This window comes from Pseudonaja textilis, chromosome 8, assembly GCF_049901715.1.
Source record: "Pseudonaja textilis isolate UNSWEBS1 chromosome 8, rPseTex1.2, whole genome shotgun sequence".
Lineage (NCBI taxonomy): Eukaryota > Metazoa > Chordata > Lepidosauria > Squamata > Elapidae > Pseudonaja > Pseudonaja textilis.
This window is the reverse complement of record NC_141997.1, coordinates 19,641,663-19,654,455: the sequence shown is the minus strand read 5'-3', so window position 1 is coordinate 19,654,455 and position 12,793 is coordinate 19,641,663. Positions and strand designations below refer to the sequence as shown.

Below are 12,793 nucleotides of genomic sequence, written 5' to 3'. Positions count from 1 at the left end.
AAAACATCCGTAAAGGGTGGAAAAATGATGTGATGGATTGTCAGTTGTACTGTTACAGAGCCTGAATGAGGGCTATTTGAAATGAAATTGAATTTACCCCTGAATTAAGACTTCTGAGAAATTTTGCATTCAATCTTCGGTTTCTGATGAGTTTTCTTCACAAGCACACATTTATTCTTTAAATTTTGAACTGTACACAATAAATATTTCGGGCGCACACCTTAAAAATGTCTTTGATGTATACTTGGATTATTTGGTACACCCAAAATAGTTGGTATTCTGCTATTTTATTTAGTGATTTCTAGTGTAAGCCATGAAGCTGATGGCTCAAACTCTGTAGGGTGTATGAGATAAGGCCCAATATGATACATCTGTATTTTTCCTAGTGATTGGTAGCACAGGGATTTTGGTCCACCTACTAGCAGTGTAGTGTGTTTTAAGCAGAAGAGGATCTTGAAAGAGTGCATGTCAATTATGAATGTGCTTATTCAAACAATGGATAAGGCTAGAAGCAACATCAGTTGAGTCGCCTATTTTCTGTTTTTCTCACCCCCCCATTTTTCCCCACTCTGTGCTAATTCTCTCCTTTCTTCTCCTTTGCCTTTTCCTATAGAGCACTTGTGATATATTGTTCTTACTTGGATTTTTTTTGCAGAAGGCTTTTGAGAAAAGTTTCAGGAAATGTGCATCCCTATAGTCATAGATGGCCCATTCCTGTCTAAATTGATACCCCTCTCCAAATATTTGAGACTGCTTGTGCTAAGCATTTCAGTTGCTTATCTTTAAAATGTGTTGCTGCCCCTTAATCATGCATGTTACACCTCCATTTTTATGCAGATTGCAGTCCTACTCCTGAAGAATCCAACCCAGGTATGTATATTTTCCCCTCCATTCATTGTATTTGTACTTTAAAAACTCAGGGATTCTCTTAATTTAATGCTAACATATTTGCTGATTGTAAATTTCCTACTACATTGACTTTGGGGTGGGGGGAGCCTTTCTCACAAAATAAACTGGATAATAGTATCTTGAGTTCATGATCTCTCTAAGTCTAAACTATCTGTCTATCTATCATCATGTTTGAACACAGCTGATAGACCATATTTGGTCTTGTGACTGAGATATGTGCAGTCTTGGGATTCTTAGATGCCTACAAGAGATTTTAAATTGTACTTAAAAGCCAAATACATAAACATACAGAAGTGCCTTGCTTGTCTCTGTTCTCTCTTCTCTTTTCTGACCTGTAGGTGAATGGAGTGAGGCTCTTTATCCTCTGCTAACAACGCTCACGGACTGTGTGGCCATGATGAGTGACAAAGCAAAGAAAGCAATGGTCTTTCTTTTAATGCAGGACAGTGCCCCTACCATAGCTCTTTGCTTAAGCCTTCAGTACCGGAGGGATGTGGTCTTTTGCCAAACTGTAAGCAAAAACATGGAATGTATGTTTTGGACTTTGGGATTTGTGCTTGGAGGATTAATATTGAAAACAGTGATTATACCCAAAAGGGATAGTGATTACCTAGAGCACTTTAGCAATTTTGGAACCAGATAACTGCAGTGATAAACATTTGGGGTAGTTAAAACACCCATGTGTCCTTTATTATAAAGGACAGAACTTTATAATAAGAAAGCTGTATTTTAGACTTATTTTTTCAAAAACCCTCTTTTGTCTTCTATAGCAGTAGCATTTAGACATATATAGTGCTTCATAGTGCTTTACAAGCATACTCTGAGCAGTTTACAATATCAGTATATTTCCCCCAACAATCTGGGTCCTCATTTTACCTATCTCAGAAGGATGGAAGGCTGATTCAACCTCGAGCCGATCAAGATCAAATTCCAAGTCGTAGCCAGAGTTTGTCTGCAATACTGCATTCTAACCACTGTGCCATCTCTTTTTTTGCTCATTTAACTTCTACTATATAAATGGTACCCTTTAATGCACAATCCTTCATATTCATGTGAAAAATATGGCAATTGAATTGTCTCTTTAAAATAAATGTACGTATAATGTTTAATATGAGATGTTTTTATTAGAGTGTGCATCTTTGTACAATTTCTCTTGGTTTTGCTATTGCATTTTCCTTTGTAAAGCAAAGTTATAAAAATAAACATTTTTTTATCTTTACAAACTTCTTTCATATTTGCCCCATTTTCAGATTTCACTTTTATTGTTTCCAAAAAATATGGTCATTGTTGGGATATCACATATTGGCCTGCTTTTGAAACTGTTCTGAAGCCTTGGTGCAAGATTATTACATGCAGTATTAATTAGTACCAAATATATAGAACTAACCAGCAAATTTTAAAATAATGGCACTGAGTTCTAATCTGCTTCAATCAGAACTTGAAGTGAGGGCATGGACATATGGGAATTATACACCTAAAGGGATGCTAGGCCATTTGGAGATTTGACCTTGGGGTTATCCTTTTAGAAGTTGTTAATTTAGGATACCAGCGCTGAGTGGTGATACTCTACCCATAGAATACTCTATTACTTCCTGATATCCATTTACAATTTTGACAAAGTTGACCAAATGCTGAGAGTATTCAGTCAGTTTTCAGTAATATTAAGTATGAGGCAGACAAGCTTTTAACAATCAATTGCAAATCCATTAAAACATAATTTAATAAAATTATGCTGACTGCAAAGGTTAGGTAGGTATTTGTGCTGAGTTTCAAATGGTTGCACAGGTGAATTGAATCTCCCACTTCTGAATCTCCCATAGCAGTTACTAGAGGTACTGATGGATGAACATAACAAAAAATGCAATAAAACTGATCGTGTGAAAAACAATTGCAATTCTGTCTTCAGGTTTTAGTGGAAAGCTAATGACCTTTAAGATTCATCCATTCAGAAGCAACCTGCCATATTAGTATTGGCTGAGTAAGCTTGAGAAACCTTGGCAAGTATCTTCAATTATTTTCTTTTTGTATTCTTTCATGCAGCTTACAGCCCTGATCTGTGGTTTCATTATCAAACTGAGGAATTGCCTGCATGATAATGGATTCCTGAGGCAGCTGTATACCATTGGTCTGCTGGCCCAATTTGAAAGCCTTTTAAGTACTTACGGTAAAGATCATTGCATGGGGAAAGCATGCAGAGTTATTAATTCCTTGAAGTGTTACACTTAATGAAATATGTGTAGATAATGGAGGTCTTGTTATTCAAACACAAAAAGGCTCTAAGTAGGCATGTAAAAATTTAAGTAGAAAAATAGGGACCGCTTTGGTGGGAAGGTAACAGCGTTCCGTGCGCCTTCGGTGTTTAGTCATGCTGGCCACATGACCATGGAGACGTCTTCGGACAGCGCTGGCTCTCCGGCTTTGTAAAGGAGATGAGCACTGCCCCCTAGAGCCGGAAATGACTAGCATGTATGTGGGAGGGGAACCTTTACCTTTTAGGCTTAGAATCAAACCATGAAATACAATTTAATGTTAAATCAGTCAACAGAATCCAGTGCAGCTAAAAATCAAAAATGCTTGCAATGATTACAGGGTCCAAATTCAGAAACTGTGTAATGAGCTTGGTGTGTACTGATAAGTTCTTCAAGCAACAGAAGAGCAATTTTACAAGAGTAGTTTAGCAGGACGGACAAAACATTATGTTGGCGTGAACTTAAATATTTGGATTTGTTGAAATTAATTTTATTTGGATTGTGTTATCTCAAACAATGGCAACTCTTTCTAGCTGAAAGCCTTGGCAAAATGGAGACGTTAAAGTTGAAATGTCAATCCAAACTTACAAGTGATTATGGGAATTAGATTTATTTATTTATTTATTAAATTTATATGCTGCTGATCTCAATAACTGAAGCAATTCTCAGTGGCTTAATTTCTGCTTATGGCACGAACTGCAAATCTCTGCAAGTCTGAGAGGAATGCCTCCATGTTCTCTATCCATGCAGTGGCAGATTTATTGTATTTATTTATTTATTAAGTGTATATGCCACTCATCTCACTATTGATGAAACTGGGGGCTCCTATTAGTATGAGGATGTGATGTTGGAGCCAAAAGCATGGCTAGTTCCTGTTACACTGTAGGATTGTTGTATTGCAATTAGTGTGAACAGCCATCATAGCTCATCCTTATCCAGGTTCCGAAGCTAAGCAGTTCAAACTTGGTTAGTGCTTGGAGAGATACTTTGGGGTTCCATGGAGACAGGTTTTTCCGCGGACAGGAGGGAGCATGGTTTCGTGTGCTGCCTGCATCTCGTGGATGGGACTTCACTTGTTTGCACGGTCCAGCTTCTGGCATGCTGTGATTTGGTGCCAGTCCATGGATTGGGGATTGGGGACCCCTGCTTTAGGGAATTCTAGAGATACAAGTTAACTAAGAAATTGAAAACAAAACCCTGGACATTATCTCCTGTTTTAAGAAAAATAAACTTATTCAGGATCACTGGGGCTTCAATTTGTCTTGAAGAAGACTATTTTATAATAGTTGGCAATAAATGTAAACATGTATTTTCTAATCATATTAATATTATCTTCATTTTTTCATTTAGGAGAAGAATTGGCTATGCTAGAAGATATGAGTGTGGGAATAATGGACTTGAGAAATGTAACATTTAAAGTAACTCAGGCCACTTCCAGTGCATGTGCTGATATGCTGCCAGTCATTACAGGAAATCGGTAAAAAATTAGAGTGGGAATGGAGAATGGTTGGGGAAGGGAAAAAAAGGGGAAATTTATTCCCTAATAAGGAACATTTTCGAACATGTGTTCATTAGTAGGTTGTTTATACCAATGTGTTACTCTTGTAAAGATGTAAGCATAAATTGACCATCTGTTTTACTTATGTAAGATAAAATGCAAGCCACGTTATCATTTTTTAAATTATGAATGAAGCTCTTGGATAAGGATTTGTAGAAGGAATAGATACATTTATTAGTACTGGTTTGTACTATTATTAGTAGTGTATTATTAGTAGTGTATTATTGTACTATTTATTAGTAGTGGTTTGTTCAGTATTCTGAGGAGGAAATGTAGTCTTCTCACACAGACATACATCTAGTCCAGAATTTCTTAACTTCAGCAATTATAAGATCTACACTTCCCCAGCCAGTATGATCTAGCCTTTTCATTCCAGTTTTGTGTTACTAACTAACCAGAAAAAGTTAGGAAATTCATATTATATTAATCAAAGGAGGACAAGAAGTGAGTTTTCATGTAGATTTAAAGTTGGCCTGATTTGACCTTGTCTGGGCACATGTAGCTATAATATAGTAGTAGTTAATGTATTGACTCATTATGAGCAAAGCGTTACTTAATAGGTTGTTTATATCAATGTGCGTTTCATGTGCAACATGATTTGTTTAGCTAAGACTCTTGGGCTGATATGACATTCAAGCCAGGTCTTTTAGTTCTCCCTATTATACTGTATTTCCATTGCTTTCTGAAAACTGCCAAGAATGGAGATGCTTAGAGTGCTTACAGTTTTGATTTTATTTATTGTTAGCAATCCCCTACATAGTAACATACCGTATGCCTTAAATATATATATTTTTAGAGGGGCTTTTCTGAAGATATTGCTATTGCTTGATTAGCTTCAACTTTCCTGTCTGAATTAGGGATGGATTTAATGTGAGGATTCCACTACCAAGCACCTTGTTTGATGCCTTGCCTCGTGAAATCCAGAGTGGCATGTTGCTGAGAGTTCAACCAGTACTCTTCAACGTGGGAATCAACGAACAGCAAACTTTAGCAGAAAAGTACATATGCCTACACGTTCTCTTTTTTAATATTTCATGCTTAACAGACAACATATGAAATGGTTTTCCTCCTTCTAGATATATACTGAATGAATTTTCAAGTGGCTATTTAAAGGATAGCTCAGGAAGAAGTTGAATGACATGAAAACCTTTTTGAAATCAGTAATTATATAATACATAGATTTCTACTATTTATAGTCTAGCGATATTATATTTAAAATGAGTTGCAGGCATTTGCAGCATTATCCAGTAGATCACGCAGTATCCATATTCAAAAGGCATCATGTGATTTGGAGCATGCATGGAGACAGTGGAGGGCAGGGAGATCTAAATAAATAAATAAGATATCTTTTTGCCAAGATTGTTTCTCAGCTATAAAGGGCAACCATGCAATCTCAGGAAAATCACAGCTGCTTTAAAGTGTTCCCATATATATGCCAGACTCCTTTGGTCCTTTGAATCAGAAAACCTGAAGGGTTAATATCTGGTGCCTGCCACTTCAAAGAAACTATAGCAAAACCTAAGGTAGAAGAATTCATTGTATTGCTTTGACAGCTTTGATAATATGTCAAAGTTTCTATTTGGATCTCCTTGTGTTAAGGAAACACCTTATTTCAAAGAAACAGTAAACAAGCTATTAAATGGAGCATCTGTTCCTTTATATTATTAGTAGAAATCAATCAGACATTTTTTCTTGATAAGCCGGCAGAGTCTATGGTATTTGAAATTGATTAATCTATAGTACATAAGTATTTTTACTACTTAATTTTAGGGCAAAGTTCTTATGAAACTATAGAATAACTAAACATAGAATAATTAAAAATTAGTATCACAATAATTTCTAAAACCTATTTAAAAACACTTGTATAAATGAGTTACCTTGTCTGTCCTATGTTTAAGGCAAGTGTTAAAATATTAATAACTGAAATGAAAAGAACAATTTGAAAGTTTGCAGATGTTCTCCCATTTTTGTTTGGAAGCTCTATTAATATGGCCCTTTAAATTTTTAAAGGTTTGGTGATACCTCCTTGCAGGAAATTATTAACATGGAAAGCTTAGTACGGTTGAATTCCTACTTTGAGCAGTTCAAAGAAGTTTTGCCTGAAGACTGTAAGTGTGAATTACAGATATTTGTATGCAACACAATTTATATCAAGAAAATATCTGCTTTTATATGCTAACAAAACAATTAAAAATCAGTTGGGTTTGGTAAAATGGAACAGTATCAACCTCCTGTGGACAGTCCCTAAACCCTGATGCTGAAGTGTTTGTGTGGCCATAGACACATGTAGATACCAAGAGTAACCAAAATACAATTCCAGTTGAAGTTGACTGATTGATATGCATCATCAACTCATTGCTTAGTGACCATATAAATATTTTCCATGACAATCTATCCGACGAGTATCAAACTTGTGGCATCACGTGACAGTTTTTCCCCTTTGCAGACCTGAAGTGAGCGTGGGCTGCGCATCTGGCCGTGGGCCGCCAGTTTGACACCCCTGATAGATTCTATCCCTAACCTGGTCTTTCATTTGTCCAGTGCTGCACTTATTGCCACAGTAATAGTGTCCACCTAACTTGCTGATGGTCGTCCTTGCCTCTTTCCTTCACCTTTCCCAGCATTAGAACCTTCTTCAGAAAGCTCCAATACTTCTCATAATGTCCAGTGTAAGATAATTTGAGCCTAGTCAAGTATGTCTTGAGTGAGAACTCAGAGTTGATTTGTTCAACGATCTGTTAGTTTGTTTTCTTGGCTACCCATGATATTCTTAGGAGTCTTCACCAACACCAAATTTTAAAAGCATCAGTCTTCTTATTCTACTTCTTCATAGTTCAACTTTCACTTTTACGGAGAATACCATAGCTTGCATGATTCTTATTTTTGTAGGTCACTTCAACAGTCATGGCATTTGAATATCTTTTTCAAGATCTACTTACTGAAATGAAGAAGTATAACTCTAGTTTTATCTGCTGCTTTTTTTTGTTTTAAGTAGCTGGCAGTCTTCTTCCTGCAATGATGATACCAGCACATTTATGAGACTAAATCAGGGGTGAGATCTGACTGGCATAACAATTGGTTTGGGGAGTGCACGCATGCGCATCAAACACATACTGCATGCACGTGCACGCTACCGGCTCCAGCAAGCGTTTACCTTCTTCAGCTGATGAGCGGCACTCGGCTGTGCCGTGCAAAACAGCTGATGAGGAAAACGCAGCCACTAAAGGACAGCCTAGAGCCTGGGCAGGCGGAAGGGCCAAACAGTAGACTAAAACCTCATTCCCTGTTCGGTGTCAGATGCTCTTCGGAGCTACTGGACTGAACAGGTAGGATCCCACCCCTGGACTAAATCAATTCTATGCTCAGTTGTGGATAAGAAAAGGGACATTTATATTAATTTTAGTCATATTGTTCAAGGAACTTACAATTTAGAATACAAGACTTTCACGATTGCTGCTAACCTTTTACCAAGCCTCTTTTTCCTATCTTCTCCCTCTAATGGGAAGTTCAACCATTACAAAAAAGTGCCCATGACCCTCCTAGGTGATCCCCAAAAATCTGAAGGAATCTAGTAGTACTTTTTCCAACTAACACATTTTATTAAAAAGTATCAATTTTCATGGAGCTCAACTGTATCAGATGCAACAACACATCAGTTGATGTGACGTGCAAGAATATCTTCTGAATTCCTATTATGTATAGTCCCAGTTCCCGAAGTACAGAATATTGTGCGATCCATAGGTTTTATGTACTCTAGTTCAGATTTCCTAAATTCTACTGAATTTCTATGGTTTTGCTAAAAAACATAACTTTGTCCCATTCAGTCATCTGGCAAAGAAAGACTCCTGGTCATTTTTTTATTTTTATTTTTGCCAAAAGTATACTTTACTGAAGCTTACAGAAATAGCATAAACTAAATCTGAGGTTTTCCCATGCAAACAATACAAAGTAAATTTTCCTCTTCTCCCGTCAGGCATCTCCCGGTAATCTATAAATGTCTAATTACGTGCTTGTATATTGTTAAGGAAACAGGTTCTCGGTTCCCAGTTCTGCATAGTGATAGTTGACCTGGGTTGGCAGAAGCTTCTCACTCTGCTAAACAAATAATTCCCTCAACCCTGTCCAACTATTTACAAAGTCTGCACTACTATTACTGTTAATCTTGTCATCACTCCTTATCACCCATCCCCTCCCACTTGTGACTATGACTTTGTCACTGGTATACTTACGATTTATATTGACTGTTTCCTATTATGATTGATTGCTTATTGTACTCTATGACTATCATTAAGTGTTGTACCTTATGATTCTCAACTCCTGACGAATGTATCTTTTCTTTTATGTATACTGAGAGTATTTACACCAAGACAAATTCTTTGTGTGTCCTATCACACTTGGCCAATAAAGTATTCTATTCTCTATTCATCCCCCACTTCTTCCTCCTTACGTTCAAATATCACCCCCCTCCCCCAATTGCTAATGCCAAGCTCATGAAGCTTGGATAGGAGAAATGCAGCCATGACAATAACTGTCTGTTTCTGAACATAACCTGTCCATTCCCAGATAAAAAAATGCTATTGGGCATTTATTAAGTGGTGTTTATTTTTTCTCCAGGTCTACCTCGATCTCGGAGTCAAACGTGCCTGCCTGAACTGTTGAGGTTCCTTGGTCAGAATGTACATGCAAGAAAAAATAAGAATGTTGATATTCTTTGGCAAGCTGCTGAGGTAAGATTTAAGAAAGTTAACTTAGTATGTTGTCACTTATCTCCCATGACAACGTCATGTCTTCAGAATAAGCAGCTGTACAGAAAGCTGTAGATTCCTGCATGTTCTCTGTTGTTGTGCCATGTTGTTTCCTTGACCAAAAAGACACGGAGCATTATAATAACCATTGTTATCCTATCCTGACTTTAAAATAGTCAGAAAAATGAATAAATGTTGAAATTTGGTTCTATTGTGGCATGATTTCCCCTAGATTTGGCAAAATTTTAGGTTCTGGGCACTGCTGCATAAATTCAGCTGGGCATCAGAAAATAGAAACAAATTAAAAATGGCTACAATCTTGTAAGATTTTGACCATTTTTAATCTTTCTAACTCATCAGAATCCTGGAGATTATTTAGACGGCTTCAGGATTACATATGATTTATCTGAAAAGGAAATAGAACAGGCCTAAATTTGATATGAGGAAGAAGCCAGTAAAAAACAGATGGAATAGATAAGGTTGGGGCCTGCTGACAAGATTTCCCCAGTCTGTCCCAATGGGAAACCTAGATGGGCAAAGCCTTGGAATGCTGGTGATGGCTTCAGTTTAAGGCCCCTCCCTCCTGTCGTATGACTCATGGAATATATGCAGCTTGCTTTGTACTCTGCATTGCGTACATATACACAAACCACAACACGATACAGAAGAAATATAGGAAAATATAGAAACATGTTTAGACACTTATGTATGTAGGAAATGCATATGCACAACCTTTGGGGAATGGAGCAGATTCATATATACACATGCAGATACAACCCATTATTTTATTATACAAAGATGAAGGCAAAAGTTGCAGTGGTCACTGTTCATAAAGGAGGTGGGAAGAATTCCAGAAGCCATGCTTTTTCTACCTTGTTAATTTTGATGTTAAAAGTACATTTATTTGATTATTGTAATATTTGATTATTTAATATCCAACTTTTATTGTTTTTACAAATAAGTCAAGATGGCGAACATATCCAACACACCTTCCTCCTTTATTTTTCCCACTACAACAGCCCTGTGAGGTGGGTTAGGCTGAGAGTAACTGACCCAAAGTCATCCAGCTGACTTTCATGGCTATGGTGGGACTAGAACTCACAGCCTCCTGCTTTAAACACTAAACCAAACTGGCTTTCCATATATTCTACATATATCATAATTGAGTAGTTTCTGTAGATATCTCCAGAAATGTTAGAAGTATCTCATTGGGAAGCCCCTAATTTAAAAAGAAAATGCTGTTGACACTGTTCCCAACGTGGCTGCCCAAGAAGGAGCCTACCGATTTTCTACTGAGGGTGCTGTTACCAGTTGCCTTGTTCTGATAGAAATGGCAATGATGGGCACTGAGGATTGCAATGCTATAGCTTGACCAGTGAGGTTCACAAGAGAGTTAAACATTTACAAGAAGTTGGGCATGACATTGATGTCTATAGAAAAGGGATGGAGCATGCATCATGAAGTTATACTCACCATTCTGTAGATTTTGACACTTGGAAGCCCAAATTCCATGGCTGAAGTAGGCAATCTGGGCTCTGCAGAGGGGATTTTTTTTTTTGTTCAATGGCCCCAGTAAATATGGCATGTATTGAAAATGGCCCTTCAATATCTGTAGAGCATATTGTGTCTAACTAAACTAATGACAATAGGTAGAGGAGAAGGAGGAGGAAAAAGAAGAAGGAAAAGAAGAAGATATTGAAGTGATGGATAGCTTCTTCTTTTTAGGATCATCAGTGAACAGTAAAGGAACAAGAGGATACGAAATGTGCCACAGACTAGGATTTGGTGGAACAGTATTGAAAGGCTTAAAATATATTCAAATGCCATGATACGTCTATACCTACAAAGATCAGAGTCATGCAAACCATGGTATTCCCCGTGTCACTCTGTGAAAGCAAAAGTTAAGATTTAAACAAGTAGCATAGGTAGAGTATTGACACCCTTAACCTTTGATTTTGGAGAAGATTCCTGAGAATGCGGTGGACAGCCAAGAACACAGGTTACCGAACAAATCATTTCAGAGTTCTCACTCTGAGGCACAAATGACCAGGCTCTAGTTCTCCTACTTCAAGCACATTCTGTGAAGACCCAGCTTTCTGGAAGAGACTAATGCTGGGAAAAATGCAAGCCAAGAGAAGAACAGGGCAGCCACCAGCAAGGCATGATACGGGTCCCAGATGTGTCAGCTGGCAGGGACTAGGAGGCGTGCCTTTTCTGCTATAACTCCTGACATCTGGAAGGTTCTCTCTCCAGAAATAGACTGCATGAATGTGTGTATGTATGAATGAATACAGGTGGATGAACTCAGTTATAGTAATGATGAGTACACTATTGGGAGATTTGAAATAATAGGCTAGGGATAATTCATCATAGAAAAGATTGGTTGTTAGGAGTCAAAAACAACTTGATAGCACATAATCATACCTAAAATAATTCAAGACTGACTATAAATTCTACATTTCTTGAATTCTAATCTCACCCCAGTGTTAGCAATGACATCCTCCTAGTAATTCAGGAGTAATACTATATATATATATATATTGTCCTGCGATACAGTGGAACTAATATCAAGCATTGTTTTCCAGATTTGCCGCAGACTAAATGGTGTTCGGTTTACAAGCTGTAAAAGTGCCAAGGATCGGACTGCCATGTCGGTGACTCTAGAGCAATGTCTCATACTGCAACATGAACATGGAATGGCTCCACAGGTCTTCACTCAGGCCCTGGAGTGTATGAGGAGGTAAGAAGATCTTGTTTGCTTGTGCTTACTTGTTTCTAACCCCGGAGCCCTGTAAACTGCAGATGAGTATTCAAAACTATACGATTCAGCTTTTCTTTACGCACATACCTGTCATTGTTGAGTCCTCTGAGATCCAGACTTTGAAATCATTTAAACCATTTCCTTGGAATTGAACTATAAAGAAAGAAATTGCTAAGCATGTAGATCTTTCTGTTTACTGCTATGAAAGCTTCATAACTAACATTGTCAAGGCTGCTGCTTTCCTTAGAAGTGAAAATGCAGAATTATCAACTGAATTTAAGGAGAAACATCTGCAGATTGCATTGGTTTCCTATGCTTACTCCTCAGACAATAGTTTGCCCCTTCAGCGAATTGCCATTATGAATGTTTCATGATACAGCAAACAATTCCATCACAACCTTCTGGCATACTTGGCCATATCAGTTAATCTTTGTCTGCTTTCTGAAATCGCTGACATGTTCACAGATTTCAGTTTCTGTTTTAAATAAAAATCCAATACATTATTTCAAGCACTGCCAAAAAGTTCCAGTTTTACATATGAAGCAAGAAAGGATAAGAAATCCAGATTTAG

General features: G+C 37.4%; 1 protein-coding gene across 4 annotated transcripts in view; it reads left to right on the top strand.

Moving 5' to 3' along the window:
- Positions 1 to 12,793, top strand: part of INPP4A (inositol polyphosphate-4-phosphatase type I A) — a 96,782-nt gene that overhangs the window by 75,250 nt on the left and 8,739 nt on the right. For all 4 annotated transcript variants that reach the window (XM_026707573.2, XM_026707570.2, XM_026707571.2 and 1 more), the window contains 8 exons: positions 838 to 870; positions 1,248 to 1,420; positions 2,950 to 3,073; positions 4,509 to 4,635; positions 5,574 to 5,714; positions 6,727 to 6,824; positions 9,331 to 9,443; positions 12,047 to 12,201. In XM_026707573.2, coding sequence (XP_026563358.2) covers positions 838 to 870; positions 1,248 to 1,420; positions 2,950 to 3,073; positions 4,509 to 4,635; positions 5,574 to 5,714; positions 6,727 to 6,824; positions 9,331 to 9,443; positions 12,047 to 12,201 — 964 coding nt within the window. The remainder of the gene's footprint in view (positions 1 to 837; positions 871 to 1,247; positions 1,421 to 2,949; positions 3,074 to 4,508; positions 4,636 to 5,573; positions 5,715 to 6,726; positions 6,825 to 9,330; positions 9,444 to 12,046; positions 12,202 to 12,793) is intronic.